The 23,574-nt window shown below is 53.8% G+C and overlaps 1 protein-coding gene across 6 annotated transcripts in view; it reads right to left on the reverse strand.

Moving 5' to 3' along the window:
• The window catches only part of EPN2 (epsin 2), an 81,653-nt gene that overhangs the window by 14,883 nt on the left and 43,196 nt on the right, over positions 1 to 23,574 (reverse strand). For 2 of the 6 annotated variants that reach the window (XM_073881795.1, XM_025864311.2), the window contains 4 exons: positions 10,344 to 10,456; positions 8,444 to 8,536; positions 7,270 to 7,444; positions 6,408 to 6,485 (listed from right to left, as the gene is read on the reverse strand). In XM_073881795.1, coding sequence (XP_073737896.1) covers positions 6,408 to 6,485; positions 7,270 to 7,444; positions 8,444 to 8,536; positions 10,344 to 10,456 — 459 coding nt within the window. Of the gene's footprint in view, positions 1 to 6,407; positions 6,486 to 7,269; positions 7,445 to 8,443; positions 8,537 to 10,328; positions 10,457 to 23,574 lie in introns of all 6 variants that reach the window. The other 4 variants (XM_073881797.1, XM_025864313.2, XM_025864308.2 and 1 more) reach the window with 3 other exon arrangements.

Raw genomic sequence — 23,574 nt, forward strand, 5'->3', positions numbered from 1 at the left:
TCCCACCATCCCCGCGACACGTAAGCCTGTCAACTGCTGTGTGGACTAGGGACTTCTGCTGCAGCCGCCTCAAACCCACAACCCTCCAGAGGCCTCCAGAAACACCCGCCTCCCTCCAGAAGCTGCTCTGACCTTTCCCTCCTGGTCTTCTCAGTATCGCACACAAGGCCACCTCCCCGTGACGGCAACCGCTCTCCCCAGGCCCACCTCTGCCGGACATGACAAGGAGCCTAGCAGGACACTGGTCCCGGCTTGGAATCACACAGTGGGGACAGGCCCTTGCTCTGCCCCAACATGAAATGCCTCACGGGGCCTCCATTCTGCATCAAGGCTGGAGCGAACAATGTGGTGGAAACCATGTCCGGGAGAGAGCAGGACTGTACGGAGAAGAGACGGGTCGTGGGCTCAGAGCTGCCTGGGATGCGGTGGAGAAGACCTGGGATTGGGTCCACAGGAAGACCTGGGCCAGGCTGTTTCTGGCTCCCTGTGAGCACAGGGGTGTTAACACACATTCCACAGCCTCCCCTTGCTCGCCAGCAACCATGGGAACTGAAGGAACTCATGTCAGGCGATGCCTACTCCCTGGATGACATCCCCCTCGCTCACACCTGCACCCGGAGGACATGGGCTGGGGATCTCAGCGCATTCCCGTGCAGCCCTGAGCACCTGGGCACCGTGGGAGAGCGACTGTCAGGGGACACCCGGGTCACCTTCCAGCACCCCTCCCCGCTTCTCCTGAAAGACACCCTGACTCTCCTTGGGAGAATTACCCCCTCGCTTACTCCCAGTTCCAGGCCAAGTGGAACTGACTTTGCTCTGGCAACAAGGGTGGGTTTCCACCAGCTACTGTCAACCTGCCAAGTCCGCCACTACCGAACCCCACACCCAAATCCCTGGACGGTAGAAGGGCTGCTGAGGCCAGAGGGGAGAGGGCAAAAGGGCCCAGCGGGTGGGGTCCTGGCGATAATCTCTGAGCCATGGGTGAAGCTGACCTGAAGACAGTGCTCCCCATCTCTACTAAAGCTGTCTGCAGGGTAGTTTCCTGAACAGACCTGCCTCCCCAGGTGGCTGTGGGTGTGGAGGGTTGGGGAGGGGTGTGTTTGTTGAGAGGGCACGATCCCCACCCTGCAGCCTCCACGTTACCTCATCCCACCGCCACCCACCAGCCCCAGGCCCCTCACAAGGCACTCTCCCCCTGCTCTTGCTCACGTGAGAATCTGTCTCCCCAGCCAGAGCGAACATTCACAGAACAGGGGCGGGTCTGCTTGGCCCACAACTGCTCCTGCTCCCTGAGCTCAGAACTGAGCCTCACACACAAAAGATGCTCAACAGCTAAGTGGGGGCTGAAGGGAAGCCCTGAACCCCAGGGCTGGAAGGGACTTTGCCCTTTCTACGCTCAACTCCTTCCAGTGAGGCATCTCTGAACAGTGGAGTTCAGTGACCACTTCTGGACGATTCTGGGTAAACGTCCAATTCAAGCGTTAGAAACCTACACAAATAAGAGCCGCCCCTAATCTCTGACGCTGCACAGAGTTTTCCAACACCTTAGATTTGGCAGTGCTTCACTCACCATGCCATTCAGAGGCCACCAGAGAAGTGGTTTTCAGCTGTGGTTGTCCTGGGAATTGCTGCAGGAATATTAGGAAAATACACCGTCTCCTCCCTTCACACACACAGACTCTGGGAGAGCCTGGGCATCTGGGTTCTTAGAAGCTCCCCAAGTGACTAGAATGGGCAGCCGGGATGTGTGAGAGCGACTGAGCTCCTGCAGCACTCACGTGCCTGGCCAAGTCTTCTCAGAAGTGGGGGGCACCATCGGAGGGCCAGCTCAGACACACGGGCACCCGGCAGGGACCAGCCCTGCCTCACACAGACAGGTGGTCCTTGGAGTCACCGTGCTCTATCTGAGCAACACCTGGCCAGCATTCAGCAGACCCAAAAGTCCTGCCTCTGAGAGAGAAACAAGAATGTATCTACAGCAGGGGCACCTGGGTGGCTCAGTCGTTAAGCGTCTGCCTTCGGCTCAGGTCAGGATCCCGGGGTCCTGGGATCGAGCCCCGCCCGCATCGGGCTCCCTGCTCGGCGAGAAGCCCGCTTCTCTCTCTCCCACTCCCCCTGCTTGTGATCCCTCTCTCGCTGTGTCTCTCTCTGTCAAATAAATAAAATCTTAAAAAAAAAAAAAAAGAATATATCTACTGCAATCAGCACGGGGGTCCCGGGCAGCCGGTGACCACGGGATCGGGTGAGACAATCCTGTGGACAGGGGGACTGTGTCTTCCCAAGCACGACATCTGAACCACGTGTTCAAGAGCACACAGGAGTTTATAGGTGGCCCACAGGACACAAGGTAAAAAGTAAGGATCAGGCCCTCCCGGGAACCCAGCCAGCCCCTCAGCAACCACACACCTGCCGTGCCGTGTGCAAAAGCAGGGCTTGCTCCTGCATCCAAACCCTCTCTCAGACGACGGGGGTCTAAACACACTAGGTTTCCCTCAAACTGATACACATGGAAGAGTAAGAGTCAACACAAAATCCTGCCATCGTTCTAGAAGCGCTCTTCCTGCACGAACGCTGTGGCACGCAAGGCTGTAAATATGGCATGCACTGTCATGCCGTCTCCGGGGGCCGGCGCCACACTGAGCCACCATCGTCCCGGGCTTCAACCCAGGGCACCCGGCTGCTGAGCGACAGCGCCCCAGCATTGTCCGGGAGCCTCTACTGACCCTTCCCGTTACTTCCCACAGGCCCCGCTTCCCTTCTGGAATACGCCAGAACAACAAAACCCACAGGCCGGCCAAGAACCCTAAAGCCTGAAAGGGCCCAGAAAGTACCCCCGCCCCCGTGCGGCGCCACGCTTATGGACAAAGCACAGTCCCGGCTCAGAGGGTTCTGGATGTGGGATGAAAGATGCCCTTGGTTCAAACCCTGGCCAGTCTTCCAGACGGCCGTGGATAAGCAGCTCAGCCTCGGTGAGCCTTCCAGTCCACGGGTGGTGCTTGGGGACCTACGCGCGTTCAGGCCACCGTGCTGACATTTTGCTCCATGGGGGGCCACGAGTCAGCGGAGGCTACACACCATGGCACCCCGCTCTTCTCAAACCTACCTGGGGGAGACAGGTAACGTGGGCTTACGTGGACTCTCCCACGGGTGCTGACCGCCCACCTAAGCTGGCCTGAGGGAAAGCGGGCTGCAATGGGGGCGGACCCGGCAGATCCCCCCCCCCCCCCCCGCAAGCCTGCTGACAGCCAGGCCGTGGGGCCCGGCGCTCCGCTTTCCTCCCCCATGAATGGACAGTAGCTTTGCTGCAAGGCCCCTCTGTGCTCTGTCCTCCACGGCCTCCACAGGGCCCGGGGCCACGCCACAGACCCAATAAATAAATGCTTGTTGAAAGCAGGAGTGAATGAGAGCAAAGGAGGATGGAACCCAGGGCAGAAAGATCAAGCAGCTTCCGGCCTCCTCCTCTGTGGGCCCATTCATAGGGAGCACGTGTCCCGGAGCCCCTCACCCGCCAGCCTGGCTCCCCCGAAGCCTCACATATGAATATTCATGTGCACAGGGGGGCCGTCACATGGTGGGGTCAGAGAACTGAGTGGCGGGGGTCACCAAAAAACCAGCAGCACCACCTGCTGCCACTGGGGCGGAAGCCGGCCCCTGTCCCAGCCCGGGCAGTGAGCGGGCGCGTGCCAGCCAAGGCCTTCTGAACCCCCAGGCTGTGGGCCCCTCTCTTACCAGGTGGCCGCTTTGTGCATCTGGAACAGAGGAGGAAGTGCCCCGCTGACCTGGGGGGCTCCGACTGCCCCCCTCTCAGCCCTCGGCACTTCCTCCCAAGGCCCCCAGTGCCGCTTGGAAAGAACTGGAAATGGCAGGGCTGGCTACAAACAGCAGCCTTCAAAAAACAGTGTTCCTTTCATCCAGAGGGCGCAGCTACCAGGGCCTGGGCGGAGACACTCTCATCTTTCAGACCGATGAATGTGTTTCCGGGCACTGGGGTGGCCCAGAAAACACGACCGAGCAGGTTTTCCTAGAGACTAGTTGGTAAGTCTTGCTCCAGGGCGGGCTCCGAAGATGGAAGGGAAGGCACTGTGACCAGGCTCCCGTGCACCCAGGAGCTGCTGCGAGGCCATCTCCTGCAGAGCTGTGGAGAGCCGGCGCGCCAGACCTGCACCACCACCTCTGGGGACGGCCATGGGCGGCTGGGTGACAGTGCTCCAGCCCAGCACTGTCCCACTGGGGCCCCTAATGCTCATCACGTAGTGCAAACGGAAGTACCTCTATCTACTTACAAAACTGTATACACAGCATGACCTCAACCATGTACAAACAACTGCCCAGAAAATACAGGAAGCAAAGAAGCTAACATGTTAGCACTGGTTACCTCTCAATGCTAGACTCTGAGGTGACTTTTCCGGGACATGCATGGCCACAGAAGGTTTCTGCAGCAGTCCAAGATAGCATGACGATTCCAGGATTAGGCGCCATAAGCACTGAACCTGCCCCTAACTTGCTGTGTGGCCCCAGAGGAATGGGCAGCCTCTCTGGGCTTTGGTGCCCCGTTTTCTCCCCAAGTCGCTGGTTAAAATGCCAAGTGTGTCAGAACCAAGAAGAGGGCCCTGGGTTGGGCAAGAGGTAAGAGATGGCAAACTAGCGGTCCACGAACCACGCTGGTGACCTGTAGATAGATTCCATCAGCCCCAACAATGTTCCCAATTTTTTAAAAATCATGGTCAACATTTAAAAATAGATTTCAGAAATTTAAGTTTCAATCTCCTCTTTAAAAAACTGGATTCAGGGGCGCCTGGGTGGCTCAGTTGTTAAGCGTCCCCCTTCGGCTCAGTCATGATCCCAGGGTCCTGAGATCGAGCCCCGCATCGGGCTCCCTGCTCGGCGGGAAGCCTGCTTCTCCCTCTCCTGCTCCCCCTGTTTGTGTTCCCTCTCTCTCTGTCAAATAAATAAAGTCTTAAAAAAAAAAAAATGGGAGGGGCACCTGGGTGGCTCAGTTGTCATTACATATCTGAAACAGCCAGATACAGGCAGATCCAGAGACAGAGTGTCGTAGACCGTTGAGTGCCAGGGGTTGGAGGGAGCGGTAACAAGGAGTGACTGCTCAGTGGGAACGGGGTTTCTCCCCGGGCTGACAGAAACGTCCTGGGATTAATAGTGAGGGGTGCACGACACCGTGAGTGGCTACGAACTACTGAACATGTCTGCCGTCGCGTGGGGTGTGATGGTTAGCTGTCACTGGGCTCCGGCTACCTCTCCTTGGCTCTGTCCTGTCTCCGGCTGGCTCCTGGTTTCCGCTGCGTGCAGGTGTGTGAAAACCCCAACAGCTGGAGGTGGCCCCGCTTCACCCACCAGGAGACTCCCCAGCACCCCTTGAGGTTAAAGTTTGGCTCCATCAAGACCAGCTCCGGGGCACAGCACTGTCCACCAGCCAAAGGAAGGGAGGAGCAACCTGGTTCACTGAAAACTGATAAATCTGGTCTCTCCTGACCAGGTAATGCACACCCCTAGTAAAGTTAAGTCGAACAGTTAAAAAAGGTAGACAGTGAAAGTCAGTCTCCCTCCCACCTCCCCCCAGGCCCCACCCCAACCACCTCCCATCAGTCACCGACTCAGCATAATCTTAAACTCACCTGGCTCTAGGGTGACTGCTTTCTTTTCTGGCCACTAGAAAAACGTCCCGTCTGCATCATGACCCATGATGACAACTTTGAAAGGGCTTGAGAGTCTTTCCTGAAGAATATCCTACCCACAACTCAATGTCATGTGGTCATCACATTATAGAGCAACTATTTTTCAGACTTAACACAAAACTCAAAAGCCACTGTCTGGAAGGGGCCCAGGTGGGCATTTCCAGAACTGCCTTCGCTATCCCCATGTATGCTCAGCAAGACTTTAGCCCACAGGCTCCCTGAGGCCACGGACCACGTGAACCGCCAAGCTCCTGGCTGCCATGGGACTCTGGCTTTCAGTGAGGGAGACCTGTACGCCATTTGGCCTGCAGTTTGCCCCAAGGCCCAGAGGGCTCCTGCCAAAGGGAGTCTGGGGATCTGCCCGTGTCCCCAACGCCAACCACATCACCAAAGGACATCTGGGGCTGACATGGCCTTCTGGACACAGCTGCCAAGCCCTGAGTGGGCAGGGCCCTGACCCCACGTCCCTGCTCCCCACGGCCTGTCTCCGCACCCACCAAACCACTGCCTGCCCCCAGGCTCTCACAAGGCCAGCCTTCTGCTGGGAACACCCTTGCCTCTTCTTGGCCTGGTCACCTCCTGCTCTTCTTTGCAGACTGCTCCGAGACGCCTGCCTCATGCCCACCAGGCTCCTGAACTAATAAGCCCCGTCCAGGATGCTAGTATCCCCATCTTGCCCACATCTGCCCAGGACCTTGAAGGCAGGACCATTACCTGTTTGTGTCGGAGTCCCTGGATAGCAGGACAGAGCCTGGCATTTGGTACACTTCGGCAAACATCCAGGGAACCGAGCTGAATACAAAATATGGTTCCAGTTTGGGGAAACAGAGACCCCAAAGAGATACAGCCAAGCTGCCATAAAATATACAACTACAAGTTCCCAGACAGATCAGCCGTGGCTGGCAGGGCTCAGAGCACCCAGAGGGAGCCTCCCAGAGCAGCAGGCTGGGTTGGAAGCCATCACCAAGCCCGCAGGCCAAGCCCTGTGTCCAGCAATCAGGAAACCCCTGTGCCCAAGATTTCTACCCACACTCATGCTGCAAATCTCCTCCCACAGATTCTCTTACGTTTGGCATTAAACTTTAAAATATCCACTTAACCTAGCAAACGGACTTACTGTTGCTTTAAATAACAAATAAGAATTACAGCAAACGTACCCTTTCATCAGCAATCATAGTACGCACATCCTAATTTCCAGGTACGCCTAATTACAGCAACTTGATTGAGAGGTTTCATGCTGTGTATTACGGTTTCTTAACCTGGGGTGCTGGGTACAATTCTGAGGCCAAGAGACTGGACACATGTCCCAGAGGAGGGACAAGGCATTTCTGATGCGTGTGGGAAGCAGAGAGGAAGTCAGCTTTCCCTCTACCAAAGCAGAAAACCATTCAAAACAGGAAAGCACCGTACCACAGTCCTCAGGAGGACCCGACTGGACGTTACATCCGGGGACTGGGTAATCCTGGGCACCCACCACCAAAGACCTGCCCCACTCCCACCTCCACCAGGTGAGAGAGCAGGAAGCTCGGCCCTATCCAGCAGGCAGGCACGGGAGACAAATGAGGCGGGTATTTACCGAACGGTGGCCAGGGGTCTGAAGTGCTGGCTGGGGCCGCCGGCCCGCCCCAAGGGTTTGTCTGGTTAGCTGAGGCTGACCGGCCCCAGGGCTCTGCTTTCTGGGCAGCAGGGCCTGAGCTGGGGAGGGCGTCCATTAAATCCAACAGAGTGGTCTGCTGTGGGTGGGAGCCATGCTTTTGAGACAAAGAGAAGGGGACAGGTTTTACTTTGCTACAGTTAGAGCAAATATCCACGAGTTAGCTGTTAGCCATAAATACCGTCCGCGCCTCTTGGGACAAGAAGCCCTCTGGACGGGGCCAAGAGGAAACTGAGCGGCCCCATGTCGTCCCACCTCCGACCCCACCCGGCCCACCACCCCACTAACCACTTCCCACTCCGGCCCAGGCTCCACCCACATGGAGCTGTTTGGCCCAGGCTCCACCCACATGGAGCTGTTTGCTTCGGGCCCAATGCCCCACCCACCTGCAAACAGCCCCCAGGGCTTTCTAGGGTAACACAGGCTTTGCCCGGGGCTGCAGCGTCCCTCCAGAATGCTGTCCCCACCCACCTAGCTGGCAGCCATCATCCAGGGCCCCCAATCCCGGGGCCTGCCCTGCCCGGCCCTCCTGCTCCCACAGCCACCAGAGCTGCAGTCAGGGATCCTGTGGCACCGTGACATGGGAGACCACCAGAACCCCGGGCCCTGTGAGGGGAGGGGGGGCCTATCTTGTGACCGGAAGAGCTTGCTGGGAGCAGAACCATGTCCTGGTCACCTCGGGCCCCAGGCTGGGAGCCTGGCGCAGGGTAAGGCTGATGACAGCAGCGAAGCCCAGCACTACTGAGCCTCACCCCGTGCCAGGAATCTGTCCCAAAGCACGGGACACTTGGCTCATGGAACAGTCACCTGACCGCATGGCTACCACCGTGCTCGTTTACAGGGGAGGAAACTGAGGCCCTAGTCCAGAGGCCCCTCACCCGTGCCCATCTTTTCTCAGGCTGGTCTCGGGAGAGCCTCGGGAGTAAGGGCACAGGTGGGGGTGTTTTCAATCAGGTCCTCCCCTCACTCGTGCTCATCACAAAGGAGTATACGAGAAGGCGGAGAAGGCGCCGTGCTCTGCGGGTTAGGCTTGGACACTCGGCAACCATGGTGTGGGAGCGGTCCTAAAGCTAACCTTCCCCGGTGAGGCGCTTACCTCCTTCTTTTTTGGAACCTTAACCGTGTCTCTTCGGCTTTCTTCTAGGGCCATCTGTAATCTGAGGTCGTCACCCCGCCTGAGGCGTTCTTCCTGAAGGACAATGGGACTGTAATGACATCACTGTGCAGAACAAAGCAACGCGCCAGGAACAGGACGCGCAAATCAGAGTACGCATTATTGCAAAGGAAGATGGGAAAACAACCTGTAAAATAGTTATTCTTCTGTCCTGCGAGTGTAGCCCAGAGGGCTCACGTCTGCCCCACCCCGCTACCTTGTGTGGGTTCCCTGGTTTTGGGGTCCCACCGGGGAGATGGGGGGGAGGCATAGGCACTGCCAAGCTGGGGAAAGGGAACACTTAATCTAAAATGCTTTTACCTTAAAATGAAAATGGCTTTATAATTCTAACTATAGAAGCAACACGTCTCCTTCTAAAATACAAAAGCCTGAGAGCCCAGAAAGGAATCAGGGAGAGGGTGAAAATCACCGATCACTGTGTGTTTGTGTCTAGGATTTCAAACAGAAACGATTCACTATACAGTTGACCCTCCAACAACACGCGCGTTAAGGGCACCAAGCCCCCCCACAATCCACATATAAATTTGACTCCTCAAAAATTTAATGACTAAAAGCCAACTGCTGACTGGACCCTAAGTAAATCGCTTAAGGCATATTCTGTGTATTATGCTGTGTTCTTACAATAGAGTAAGCTAGAGAGAAGAAAATGTTATTAATAAATTAAGAAAAGGGCAATGGATTTACAGCACCGTTTTTATTGACAAGAACCCACACTTAAGTGGAGCCGCACAGCCCAAAACTCAGGTTGTTCAAGGGTCACCTGTATCTAATTTTTATTTATTTTAAGGCACAGTCACCACATGCAGGAGACTGGGCTGTCCTAGCGTTTACAGCATCACAAAATAGAAATAAGTTCCTTGTATTTTATTTATTATAAATATGATAAATCACAGAGATGAGTTATGAGCGGAAACGGGCTCCAACTGCCCTCTGCCCCTGCATCCTTGCCCCTTCTCCCCAGGCTGTCCGTGACAGAGCCAGGCACCCACAGGGACGGATCTAATCGCTGTGCTTCTCCCACTGTGAACAGGGGAGCTGAAACTGAAGCTGTCCACCGCGGTCGAGCTTTAGGAGGTCTCCAGTTACAGTGACACAAATCGCCTTTGCACTTCTGTTGAACTATACCCCTAATCTCTGTCTCTGCACATCACTTCTAGGGGACAGAGCGCCTTGTGCTCGCGGACTCCATCTACACTCCCTAACCCAAGGTCAGCGGGAACAGACCTGATCGCCAGGACCAAAGGGACACAGCTTTGAAAGGTCATTTCCAACACGCCTTTCCCTCCTGGTCCATGTTAAAGTAATGCGTGATAAGTAGAGAAAAACAGGAACTGAAAACAAATTAAAACTACACTTCCGTCACTGAAACATAATAAAGGCTCTCATTACCTGCAGCTTTTCCTCCTAGCCTTGTTTTTCAGCAGATACTCCTGAGCCGTCTTAACAAACTGCCTTCCCCCGGGGCTGAGCCCACACGCCTTGCACGGAGGGGGCTGTGGACACCCAGGCTCGTTCGAAGGGACCATGACACGCGGCTGTGTCAACAAAAGTGTTTCTGGGGGGCACTCTGACCAGTTCACCCACTGGCCCACCAAAAGCTTCCCTAAATGGAACTGTGTAGGACCCCCTCCCTGACCAGGTGGGGGGGGGCAGTGGGTGGCAAGAACACTGCTGTGGCAATGCCAAGTCCCATCTCGAGAAACACATCGGAAACACTGAGGCCAGTGTCACCGTCCCCCCTGTGACCCACGCCCCCCCCCCCCCCCCCCCCCCCCCCCCGTCCCCAGCCCCCAGCGAGCAATCACACCTGCCTGGCACCAACCTGCTCAGCTACTTCTCGGCTCATGGCAAGTGCCAACTGAAGCTGTAGCTCTTCCTCTCCGCTCGTCTGCGGCCGGGCCTGCTCCAGCTCGGAGGACACCCTCGGGGAAGTGGCTGCGGGGGGGGGGGGGGGGAGGCAGAGTCACCGCATGCACAGGACAGGCTCACGCTCACGGTTACCCGGTCAGACCACACCTCGTCCCCATCTCACACCCACAAAGCCTGACAACGTGGGCGCCGTACAGGAGAGGCCTGCGAACATGTCCAGGTTAAAATCAGTAACGCCAAACGTGGGTCCTCAGGGACATAAGCCACGTGGCCGGCCACAATCAAGGCAAGAGGCCTTCGGGGGCAAGGCCACAGGCCCAGCCTCGCGAGGATTAGAACCTCCGTCTTCGCTTCAGAGCGGCACTGCTTCAAAGAGAGAAACTAATATATGTATGTATTTTTTTTTACAAAATCAAAAGTATTGCTCCCTGAACAGCTGGATCAAAGAGCGTCACTCACACAAGCACAGGGCATCTATGGACCAAAAACTTCACTAGGGACACCCGCCAGCATTTAAGAATCTCACTTTGTATCTCATGGTGGTAAAGATCACAGAAAACGAAGCCCAAATGGTTCTGCAGCAACCCCCAAAATTTTCGTTTTCTACGTAAAACTGTGCATTGACTTGGGAAAAACTTTTTTTTTTTGCTGTAAGCAGTTAGCTAGTACCAGCACTTGTAAGCAGCTCCTGGAAAGACAGTTTTACCGATGGGATGAGACGTGGACTCCTGGCTGATAAAACAAAACTCCAGGAAAGGCCTCTACGCATTCACACTTAACGCAGGGCTGGGCCTCCCCAGACGGAAAACGCGGGCACTTACAAAGGCCATCGGGATGTTCTGCGTATCAGAGAGTGTGGGTGTCTCCAGAAACCGGACATAAAACTTTGGGAGCATGGGGCCACCTCTGCCTCCACCCCGGAAGAGGGTCCACAGCTTTCTGAGATTCTCAAAGCCAGGCCCCACTGCCTTCGATGGGGTTCCCCACTCCATCCTCCCTCTGGGCCTCCCCGGAAAGCCATTCCCTCAGCTCACCCAGCCAACCTCCTCGGTTCTCAGAGCTCAGCTCCCCTACCCTGGTCCTGCTTGACTGCCCTCCTCGCGGGGGGCTGGGTCAGCAACCCCACCCCGCCATAGCACTGCCCCCTATCCTGCACTTTGGTAGATCGTGCCAGAAGGTACGCTCCTTGAGGAGGGTCCACGCCCATCTTCTCACCATCACATCAATCCTCAAAGTTTGGCAGAGTGGATGGCAAATACCCACTGGATAGACAGACGCATGGAAGCATGCACAGATGGATGGACAGACAAACAGATGGAGAATTCAGTTTCATGGTGGATGGGCAGTTGCTCGAAAATGCTCTAACTGTGTATCAGTTTTCTTCCTTCTCTCATTATGTCCATTTCAGCAAACCCAACAACCATCAAGCCTCACCAACGCAAATGCTGTTCCCGCCTAAAACTCCAATCTGAACTTGCTTCTTAGGATTGCCTCTTTGGGAGAAAGTAAATAAGGTCAGGAATGATTCCTGAAAGATGAGATTTCTAGTTGGCTGGGCTCTGGCTACCGTGAACAAAACATGGTAAGAGGACTAGATATAGTTAGGGTAACAGAAGAACCAGGCAAAGCTGCAAGAGGCCGAGGGCGGGGCAGGGCAGGAGAGACTAAAAGGCAATGCTCTGTCACACAATTTTTTTGACAAACACACAAAACACACAGCTGTTAAGAGTTCATTTGGAACAGTCCTGTGTCATGCTGTGATTTACTGTCATCTCAAAAGACTAGGGGAAAAAAAAGCCAGCAACCAACTGCCTCACATCTACTCGAACAAGACAAAGATCGAAGGGAGGAAGGAAGGAAGGAGAAGAAAGAAAAAGAAAAAGGAAGAAAAAGAGAAAAAAGAAAGGAAGAAATAAAATAAAATAAAATAAAATAAAAAATAGGAAAGAAAGAAAGAAAGAGAAAGAAGGAAGGAAGGTCGGTCAGTTGGTCAAGTTGAATCCCAGCCTAGTTATATCACATTTACCTTTCCCAGAGTATTTGTTTTAAAAATACAGCTAGATGGTAAGAAAATGTCAAGTCCGCCTTAATAATGGGATTCATTAACAACATACCAAGACAAAAGTACATTTTTTGTTATTGCTGGTTTTGTGCGAAGCCTCCCCTACGCCAGTGACAGTGCTTAGGTCTCTGCCTGAGCTTTCTTGTACTCCAGAAGCAAAGGTGTCACCACCCAGATTTGCTGGAGACTAAAGAAGCCGCACGGATTCGGGGAACGGTTCTGGAGGCCTCTTCTCAGCTGACTGTGGTTCCCACACAGATCCCTGGCCACTCGGGCTGCCTGTCCCCAGCCGCCTTCCCGATAATCTCGGAAGCTCGCTTCACAGAACCCTCTGTTTATAACGAACACAGCACACTCGGCACCCTTCATTCACTACCACACGGAATTGGGGGGCACATAAAGAAGACCTATATCCCATCCCACACCCCGAGAAAGGGCTCTGAAAAAGGAGCCCCATCTTGGCTCCTCCTGGCAGGGGAAGCTGCCACTTGGCGGCTCCGCCACAAGGCCTGATTCAGTCTGGCCAGGGATGAATACGACAGGGCTCTGAACAGGGACCTTCTAGAGAAAGGAGCCTCCCTTGTCCTGTGAGCCTTTCGGCACATCTGCAAGGCCAGACTGGCTTCGGATGCAAATGTACATGTCCCTGTCTGCCATACTGACACTGGTCGCATCATGCATAGCCACCACATACAGAAAGAGCTTACCACATCAATGTGGAAATTAAAGACAAAGGGTATTCCCCTAAATGCTGTGGTTTTTGTCAACGGATGTACAGCTGTCAGTTCCGCAGATGGCAGAATTCACAGCCACCGGCCCCGACTATCAGCTGAGTTGCACACAGCGGTCTCCACTGCGAGGGATGAGTCCAGCAGAGACATTCTCGACTTAGTGACAGCAGCTCAGCCCCACAAAGGGCCCCCTGTGCCCACGTACATGACAGTGAACACAGACGGGCCTGAATGCACCCTTGGGACCACCTGAGCCTGGCCCAGCCTGGAGAGGCTGCAGGTCCCCAGGTTTCACAGGGACCCCTGGAAAACGCCACGTGCCCGACAGAGAGCTTTCCCACCCGCCACCTTCTGGATGGAAGACTAGGAACCGTTAGTGTAGGCTCATCACCAGCGAAGCAGCAAATGCTCCATCACCCTTTTCCTACCACTAAGATGTCTTTTTGTATACAGATCCCACCTGGAGGAACTCAAAGTTCTGGCTTGCTGTGGCCGAGAATTAGAAACATTGGCTAAGGCCTCAATTTTAACCCTTCTGGCCTGTCAACCTGGCTGAGAAAGCCCAGGGGAAAGGTTGAAGAGGAAGCCTATAAAAACCAACTTTTCCCTCCAAATACAGGCTAAGAGGAAGACCAAGAAACACCTCCCCCTGCAGAGAAATGAGAGAGTCTGGCATTCACGCCACACACACACACACACACACACACACACACACACACACACACACACCCCACCAGGAGAGTGCCGGGCCGAGTGGGCATGCCCACACCCCGGGCTTCGGGAAGGACCTGTTCCCCAAATGTGCTCCTAAAGCAAAGGCTGAAAGATTTTCTAACAAAGATGCTTCAGTTGGCCAATCTCCGGCCATTGTGAAAGAAGAAATCAAAGCAGTCAAGGTAAGAGGAAAATAGGAAATCACTTCTCAGGCTGTTTCGCTATTTTCCTAGAAAGCACTTATGCAGCATCTGCAATCACATGGATTAAAGGGAAGAGACACTGTGGGACACAACCTGACGGGCAAAGGGCTCTGCATGGTGACGAGCGTGACTTCTATTAAAGCTCTCTGGTCCGTGAGCCCCACACAAGGTGAGCACCTGGTCTCCACGGTCCCCGGCAAATCAATGCTGGGCGCACAAGGCACAGTGGACACCTCGGGGGCCCGAGAAGACCCCATCTGGTTCTAAACACTGCTGCCACCATTTACAATCCTGGGCCTGTTGGTATACAGGCATGCGAGGGTTCAAATCCCATCCCTGCCACTTACTAGCAGGGAGACCACGCGCAAATAGCCTGACTTCTCCGGGCTTTTGTATCCACATCTGTGAAACGGAGACAAATGGGGTCTGTGGCAGGGGTCAGGGGTGCCCAACACACAGTTGGCTCTCCCCGGAAAATGTGCCTTTCCCCAGGTCACTGCTCTCTGTTCCATTCCATGACCACCAGACGACCTAGGGGCTGGAGCTGGCTGGCACTCCCAGTCTCCACCTCACACAGCAGAAGCCATAAATACATATCCTGTTGTACCCTGGCCCTTCCCAGGCCTCCATGAGAACGGTACTGGGGCCACGGTCCTTTGAGGGAGGAGCTAGGGAGTGGATACTGAACCCCAGGGCCAGCTTCCGCCCTCCAGTGACCGGTTCCCCGGCCAGCTAAGTTCCTTCCTCATTACTGAACTGCAGCGAAGTGCTTACTGGATCTTTCTCAATGCGGTGACATCTTCCTGTGGTTCCATGGGCCACTTCCTGAGCCAGCAATGAAACCTCGGCCACCCCCACCCAGCAGCCTGGCCAGAGCTGAGGCTCCGAAGCCTGTTCCCACAGAAGACCCTCCAGGATCTTCATCTTACCTCCTCACAGGGAGGGGCAGGAAAGACTGCTTTCAGTCAAAGGAGGTAAATTATGACACAGTAAGTTCAGATCAGCCCAGGTAACATTAAAAGAGAAAAAATATAAATACATGGTTGGAAAAGCCAAAAAGGTACAAGATGAGAAGTGCATCCAGTACCACCAGTCAGATCACTTTCAGGCCAAAGCGTGTGTGTGTGTGTGTGTGTGTGTGTGTGTGTGTGTGTGTGTGTGATTTCACAACAGAGGGACAAACCATAGCCCCTCATGCTGTGGCCACCCTCTGCCTGTCACATGACATCACCCACCTCCCAGGACAGTTCAGTTTGGGCAAAATCTCTGATTTGATTCCAATCTAGACTCTAGATTGATTCCCGGTTCACAGAATGATAGGGCGGGGACTGAGCCGAACACTGCACAATGTAGTAGACAAACCCAGACCGAGGGACGCTCTATGGGACAACCGGCCCAGTCTCTTAGGATTTTAAGGTCACAAGAAAAAGAGCATCTGCTACAGACAGACCAAAGGGACACGATGATCAGATGCAACCTGTGGTCCTCGGGGCGGGGGGGTCTCAGTTTAGACAGATCAGCTACAACACGTGTTGGGGACAACTGATGAGACTTGAATATGGACTGGGTACTGGATGATGTTGGTGCTGTGGGTTTTGAGAGGTGGGGTAAGAGGCACCGACACTCCCCTTCAGGAAGAGACACACACTGAGTATCTGGGGGGGGGGAATGTGATGATGCCCATAACTTATTTTTAAAACACTACAGCATAAAAGGAAGTAGGAGCCACACCTCTCATCCTGCCCCCATTCCTCTCCCCAGAGGAAACAGCTGTTGACATTTTCTTGTGATTCTACCCAGAAAACCGCTGAATGCCTACTCCGTGTGGATATGCGTGGGCGCGCGCTTCCGACACTTACCCCCGGGGAAGCACGTCTATCCCCTGTTGTACGTGCTGTGTCTCGTTCCTGTGGCCTGACCTGGGCTGAGCGTTTTCCACATGAGACGCAGCCCAGCGCGGAAAGCCGATCTAGATGCCTGCGCGCAGATCTGGGCTCTGCCACTTCTCAACACGCGACCTCAGCCTAGGCAGGGAATCCTCTGAGACTCGGTTTCCTCATCTGCAAAATGGAGACAGAGTACCTGCCTCCTAGGGTTGGTGAGGCACCCAATGGGCTAACCTGTGAAAAGCACTTAGGCCAGCGCCTGGCACATGATACTCCTACAACTCTCACTAGTATCTCAATGAACCCCTCAGTCCAACTTACAGACCAGGGCTGAGGCTCAGAGGTAAAGTGACCTGCCCAAGGTCTGAGGAGAGACGATGTGGGAATAAAGAAAGCAGGGGGAGGGGGGCCCCAGGGCAGAGGAGAGCTGGGTCTCTCTTTTCAGAGGTCAGGGCAGGCCATTCTGAGCTACTGGAGCAGATGCCTGGGTCGGAGAAGGAGGCCAGGCTGAGATGGGTGGGAGCTTTACTCGGTGGGGGGGCGGAGGGGGCAGAGGCTCTGAGGCTGGTAAAGGCCGAGGGTGCCCAAAGGGCCACGATGGAAGAACCAAGGTGGTTCTGGGGGCCCTTGGAGGGGCTTTGGCAGGTGTGGGTCTATGCAGAGCCGTGATGCGATCTGACTGGTCCCAGGGAGCAATGGTGGGATCATGGGCCAGCCAGGATGGTAGCTTTGCAGGAGGTGAGCAGTGGCTGGACTCAGGATACATTTCACTGAGATTCTCTTATACTTGAAAATGCTCCGGACCATCCAGCCTGAGGCCGCAGGAGAGTATGTGTGACCCTGCCCAGCCCAGCCCACAGCTCACAACCAAAGCAGGCCTCAGTGTGTGATGCGGCTGCCGCCAAGGGGCAGACTCAGTACTGAGTGTAGGTGCTGAGGGCAGAGCTGTGTCCCTCAAGATGTCCCGGTGAAGTCCTGACCACCCGTAGCTCAGAACACGACCTTCTTGGAAACAGGGTCACTGCAGATGTAACGAGCTAAGATGAGATCATCTTGAAGCAGGATGGGCCCTAAATCCAATATGGCTGGTATCCCTAGAAGAAGGGGAAGAGCCACAGGTGCAGGTGCACATGCATGCGCGCGCGCACACACACACACACACACACCACACGCATGCGCGCAAGGGGACACCGCGTATGATGGGGGGCGGGGGGCAGGGGCTGGGGTGCTGCAGCTGCTAGGCCAAGGGACACCAAGGACTGCAGCCACCAACAGAAGCTAGGAAAAGGCAAGTAAGAATTCTCCCCTACAGGTTTCAGAGGGAATGTGGGCCTGGAGACGCTTTGATCTTGGACCTCTGGCCTCCAGACGGGGGAGACAACCTGTTTCTGTTGTTCTACACTGCCTGGTCAAAGCCTTTCCCCGTGCAACCTCCGAGTCTACCCACCACCTGCCTGCACACACTGACGTGGGTATCCCTGTCACGCAGGGCAAGGAATCACGGCCCCTCAGCTCCAGGACTGACTACTCCCCGAGGCTGCTCACGAGCCCAACCTCTTCCCAGGTACCGCAGCCGGCCAGTCTCCGCTCTGTTCCTAGAAGCCTCCAGCTCCTTCCTGCCTCTGTTCCCCTCCTGCTGTTCCCTAAATTGGAAAGAAGAAACTCCTCATCCAAAGTGTGAGCTCTGACGGCACCACACCTGGTGCCTTCTCAAGCACATCTTCCCCAATCACGCCGTTACGACTCTGGCTGGCTCGATTCCCCCCACCCCTGGCACCTAGAGCAGGTGGCCTTCGTCCGCCTCTCTGTAATCAGTATTATGCATTCTACACTGTGGACCTGTTTGCAGTGCGGCCATCTCCCTGACCTGACTGGCCCAAGGCTCCACGTAGGCAGGGGCCACGTCGGCTTCGTTACAGGCACAGAGCAGGAGTTCAAACACCAGCTGAGTCATTTTCAAGTTGAGTTTCCAGTGAAAACCAGCAATGGCTATAACCTCCAAGGGCACACTTCATTCGCTCCTTACCAGCACCCTGAGACAGTGGTGCTGCCAACCTCAGTTCAGAGGTGGAAGCTGAAACCCAGGGCGGAAGGAGGTAGAGCCAGAACAATGGCCACGTTCCTCCCCAGGCCGGGCTGGGGACTGAGCTGGGGGAGGGCGGAGCAGAGACAAAAGGCAGTCCTTTTATTTGTCTGCATGATTCAAAGCCCATCCTCTGTCTGGAAATAAAAGAGCAAGTATGTGCTGTTCTCTTTGGGCTACAGATTAAATGCTCTCCATTCCTGGATCACCAGCTTGAGAGGTGGGGCTGGGAGCAATCCTTTCTCATTACTGTTTTCCCAGGGGTCCCCAGCGTTCCTGCTCTGTCATGCTGTCGAGGTGAAAGTCACTCTCTGGGTAGAGCGCTGCAGGTGCCCACAGCTCTCCAGGCAGGAGCTCGGGAGGGAGGGGCGGGGGCTCTGAAGCCTGCTTGGTCCCAGCAGAGGTCAGTGAACACTGGCACCCAAACTTGTGAGCAAGCCCAGGGTGAGGCGTGAACATCAACAAAGATGGAATTTCTCTCTTTTTAAAACAAGTATTCTCGTAGTGCCTTCCATCTATTAAATCAGCGATGATCTGGGGCGCCTGAGTGGTGCAGGCGGTTGTGTCTGACTCTTGATTTTGGATCAGGTCATGATCTTGGGGTTGTGAGATCAAGCCCTACAACGGGCTCCGCACTCAGTGGGGAGTCTGCTTGAGATTCTCTCCCTCTGTCCCTCCCCCGCACCTGTGTGCGCACGCTGTCTCTAAAATAAATAAATCTTAAAAAATAAATAAATTTGTGACAATCTTTAAAAAAAATTACAGTACCCATGTTAAGTTCTGCAGCCGTCAACGGTCACCCACAGCTGGGGGCACTGCAAATGGGCACAATCTGTTAGGAAAGCATTAGGAACGTTTCAGGAGACAGAAGGATGGTCACACACTTTTCTATTAATCCCACTGCTGGCGCTCTACATTGGAGACGACATTGAATCTACACTGATCTAAGGACTCCTTTTAAAAGCAAGCTTTCTGCCTGAAGTCTACCGCAGCATTATTTAAACTGGTGAGAACCTGAAAACAACAACTCTGATCATAACGATCAAGTGATCCAATAATGGAGCATTTGCTTTGTGCAAGGCAATTATGTGCAAGCATATGTCAACACAGGTCATTTACACAATAATCCAGGAGAGACTACCCTTATCCCTAGGTTACCAATTAAAAGACTTAAAACTTGCTGAAGTTAAGAAATCTGCCCAAGAGTTAACCTGTAAAACCAAGGCTAACTACGTAGCGACATGGAAAATGCACATAGAAAGCTGGGTGAAAAGATGAGACAGCCTAACCGTATTATTTCTCATGGGAATCCCGAGTAAGGAGTCAGCTAAAGGGCAACCTGTCGCCACCACTGCACAGGGACCCTTGCGGTGACCACCCACCCCTCCAATAGCCCGCCCCGTCCCACCAGGATGGCCAGACGCCCTGAACCACCTGCCCAGCCCCCTCCCAGGCACCACACCTGGTGCAGCCTAGATATGTCTGCCTCTCCTACACTGGAAGCCCACCGAGGGCAGGGCCTCAGTGGCTGACTGTGAGCCCCTCACTACTCAGCGCTGCCCCCAGCCCTCATGGACTTACAAAATGAGCAAGTGAAAAAACTTAATGTTTGGGGACGCCTGGGTGGCTCAGTAGGTTAAGCATCTGCCTTCGACTCAGGTCATGATCTCAGGGTCCTGGGATCGAGTCCCACATCGGGCTTCTGGCTCAGCAGGGAGTCTGCTTCTTCCTCTGCCTGCCACTCCCCCTGCTTGTGCTCTCTGACAAATAAACAAAATCTTTAAAAAAAAAACAAAACAACTTAATGTTTTTGAAAATGTCACTTGTATCTTGTCATATTGTCTGCACGATATGAAACATGAGATTTGTTCTGTTTTCATGTAACAATACTCAGACGTGTGATCCAGATCTGTCAGGGCGACTGCCCTCTGGGGATGTGGGTCCTGATCTGGCCTTCGGTTCTTTTCCAGATTATAAACCTGTGTGCTTTGCCCACAGAAAGATGACCACAACGAAACCGCACAACCAGGGGCTCGAAACCTCCTGTGCTCATGGCCCAGGGAGTGGGACCCTGGCACCGAAAATGGCCGAACTGTTTGGTGGGAGCAAGAGGAGGGAATGCTTGTCCAGCATCAGGCTGGGATGAGCTAGGAAGCCCCACCCAGTGGAATGTCGAGTGCAGCTGTTAAAATGTTTACAGGGTGGTGGAGGAAGGGAGACAACGCTCCTATTACAGCGTCATGAGACAAAAAAGCAGGGATGCAAAGTTGCATTAATGAGTATGCAATCCCGGAAAAGAAAATGGTTGGAAAAAAGTCCAAAAGCACATACACCAACACAGAAAGGACAGCTGTCTTTGTGGAATAAGATTACAGGGTATTTGTCTTCTTTGTCTACTTTCTACATAGTACTTTTATAATGAAAAAACCCAGCCGTTTCTTAGTTGACATCCACACTGGGCTTACCAGGTAGTGCTGGAGAGGTGGGCCGAGTGAGCTGGTCTCAAGGGTGTTGGTTACTCCCCATGGCTGGACTGAGCTCCCCACTGGCAGGCTGATTCAACTGGCAACATCAATTTCGAGCTGCTCAAAGCCCAAGTATCGCCTGCTGACTGCAACTTTCTCAAAGGGCACTGCTACTGGGCATCAGATGGAGAGAGGGGAGGAACAGAAGGCTTCAGCTCAACAAAAGCCAACATGGAACAGACCACTGGAGGAGCAGTGCCCAGCCCCAGGCACACACTGTGGTCGCCAGAAACTTTACCGCCCACTGTGAAGTCTGGGCCCATCCCAGGGGTTCCGACGTCACTGGTCAGACGTGCGGCCCAGCCTTTGGGACATCTGGGGACATTTAAAAGCTCCGAGGCAGCCAGCTTGAGGGCAGGTGGCTGAGGGAAAAGAGAAAAGGCACCTGGCAAAATGAGGAACAGCATTTTATTACCGAACAAAAACTAGCATCTATAAATTATACTGTTGCTAAACTCAACCTTAAAGCATCAAGAAACTGTACAAGTATGTAAAGTGTTTCTTTATTCCTGGAAAAACCCAAAAAATGTACTTCCAAGAGACTAAGGCTCATGCTTGGGCAGACACCAAGAGAGAGGAGCACAACACACAGAAATACCACAAAAAAAAAAAAAAAAGAAAGAAAGAAAGAAAGAAAGAAAGGAAGGAAGGAAGAAAGGAAGAAAGAAAGAAAAGTTAAGGTTTATTTAGCATCTGTTCAGGGACGCCTGGGTGGCTCAGTCATTAGGCTGAGCCTTCGGCTCAGGTCATGATCCCAGGGTGCTGGGATGGAGCACCGCATCGGGTGCCCTGCTCAGCGGGGAGCCTGCTTCTCCCTCTGTACCTCCCCCTGCTTGTGCTCTCTCTCTCTCTCTCTCTCTCAAATAAATAAAATCTTATTTAGCATATGTTCATTGTTTACTGAACACCTTTCCTGGGTCAGGCACTGTGCACTGAGCACAGACGAGGCTCCTGCTCTTGGAGTGTGTTCTAGTGCAGGGACACAGAAAATAAAGTGAATAATTTCAGATAGTAAAAAATACTGTGAAGACAAAATAAAAGAGAGAAACATGACCTACAGAGATTAAAGTACACTATACGGTCTATTTTCCCATACCAAGAGAAATCTATCTTAGACCTTCCTTCTTATTTTTACTTATGTAATTTTTAAATGCCCCCTTGAGGATGACTATCTGAAACTAGCCACTGGGCAGGCGTGGCTCACACTGTCACATCTGTGCGACTGTTACCAACCCTGACTTAAATCCCCTTTTCCCTGTTTCATGCTCCGCGTACTGAGAGCTTCTCAACAACACTCTTTACCTCTACTACAAAGGTGGCTTTAAAGACAAATGGCCAGATACAAGTATCGTATTATAATTCAACTTTCTATGGCACAAGTCAACACTGATCCTTCATTGATTATCCCCAATCAGCAATCTGGAGAGCTGTGTTTCAATGTTCCGCTCTCTGACAAGCACAGGAGCACCTTAAAACCTGGGTCCCCATTACTGAACAGTTTAAAGAGGTCTCCCTGCTTTTAAAAACCATAAAGGAAAGCATTATGTGAGATGGGCCATACAATTTTAAAGCTGCACTAGGTGTATGCTGTATATTCATCTATTTTGTAGAACAATTTAAACTTTATTTTTTCGTTGGAAAGTAGGAGTACCAGAGTTCTTCTGGGAAATCTGGGTTCACATTCCAGCTTTACCACTATGACCGAGACGATTTGGGTAAGTTCATCTCCCCGTCCTTATCAACAAGGTGCCCCACCCGCCCCCTCGGGCAAGTGGGAGCAGCAAGATGGGCCCGTCATCGGGGAAAGCCGAGGACGGGGGATGAGACAGCCAGAACTGAGCAGCACCTTCACCTGGCACATTCAGACCCCACTTAGGACGCAGCCCTCGTGACAAGAATACCCATCATTAGTGTCTGACCCTCAGACAGGGTGTCAGTAACACGGCCACCTCCGAGGACTACTGGCATTACTGAGCAGCCTCCTCTGTGATTCCATCTGCACTTGAAGAGATTAACTCCCCGGAGTAAGCCAATGCTGACAGCCAGGCACCCGCCTCTGCCCTGGGCCTGCCTGCCTGCCTGCCTGCCACGCAGGGGTCCCATGACTTCCAGAACACATTTACCCCAGCAACAGGGAAGTCAAATGGATCCCATCTGCCACCAGATTCCTAGTCCATCCCACCTGAAAAACAATCTGCCACCAGGTGAGAGGCCCCTGAGGGCTGGGAACATTCTTCACCGGGTGGCTGTCCCTGGCCTTTCCTGGAACTGGGCAATCATCACCTGGCTGTCAGCCAGCAACCACCTCTCAGCCCTGGGCGTGTCCCGCCACCCCGTTCCTGGGCAGTGTCACTCAGCCCTGCACGTCGGGCTCCCACACTCAGGAGAGGCCTCAGCTGACCCAGGCTCCTTCCGAGTCCACACCCTGGGAAGGACAGGCTGGCTGGCTTTGATTTTTTTTTTTTTAACAATAATATATTGTTATTATATATCCCCATATCCTCGAGTTTTCAAAAACAGACCTACAGGGGCCCCTGGGTGGCTCAGTCGTTAAGCGGCTGCCTTCGGCTCAGGTCATGATCCCAGGGTCCTGGGACCGAGCCCCGCATCGGGCTCCCTGCTCAGAGGGAAGCCTGCTTCTCCCTCTCCCACTCCCCCCTGCTTGTGTTTCTGCTGTCGCTATCTCTCTGTCAAATAAATAAATAAATAAATAAACAAACAAACAAACAAAGACCTACATAGGCCTCCCTTTCTCGGCTGCCTAATCCATGTTAAAATGTCCTCTTGTGCGCGTACAGGTGTTTCCATGCTCCAGCCGCACTCCCATTGTCTGGCTGCCAGGGCTGGGGCTGCAGTGACCCCGGCTTCCCCCTGAGGTCCCCTGCCGTGGAGAACCAGCTTCCCTGGAGAGTTCCGGGAAGGCCTGCACCTCCGGGCCCTTCCCCAAACGTGCACGTGGAACAATGCACACGGCGGCTTT

The sequence above is a fragment of the Callorhinus ursinus genome, unplaced genomic scaffold (assembly GCF_003265705.2).
Source record: "Callorhinus ursinus isolate GAN/ISIS: 27379988/994484 unplaced genomic scaffold, GSC_fseal_2.0 scaffold43, whole genome shotgun sequence".
Taxonomy (NCBI): Eukaryota; Metazoa; Chordata; class Mammalia; order Carnivora; family Otariidae; genus Callorhinus; species Callorhinus ursinus.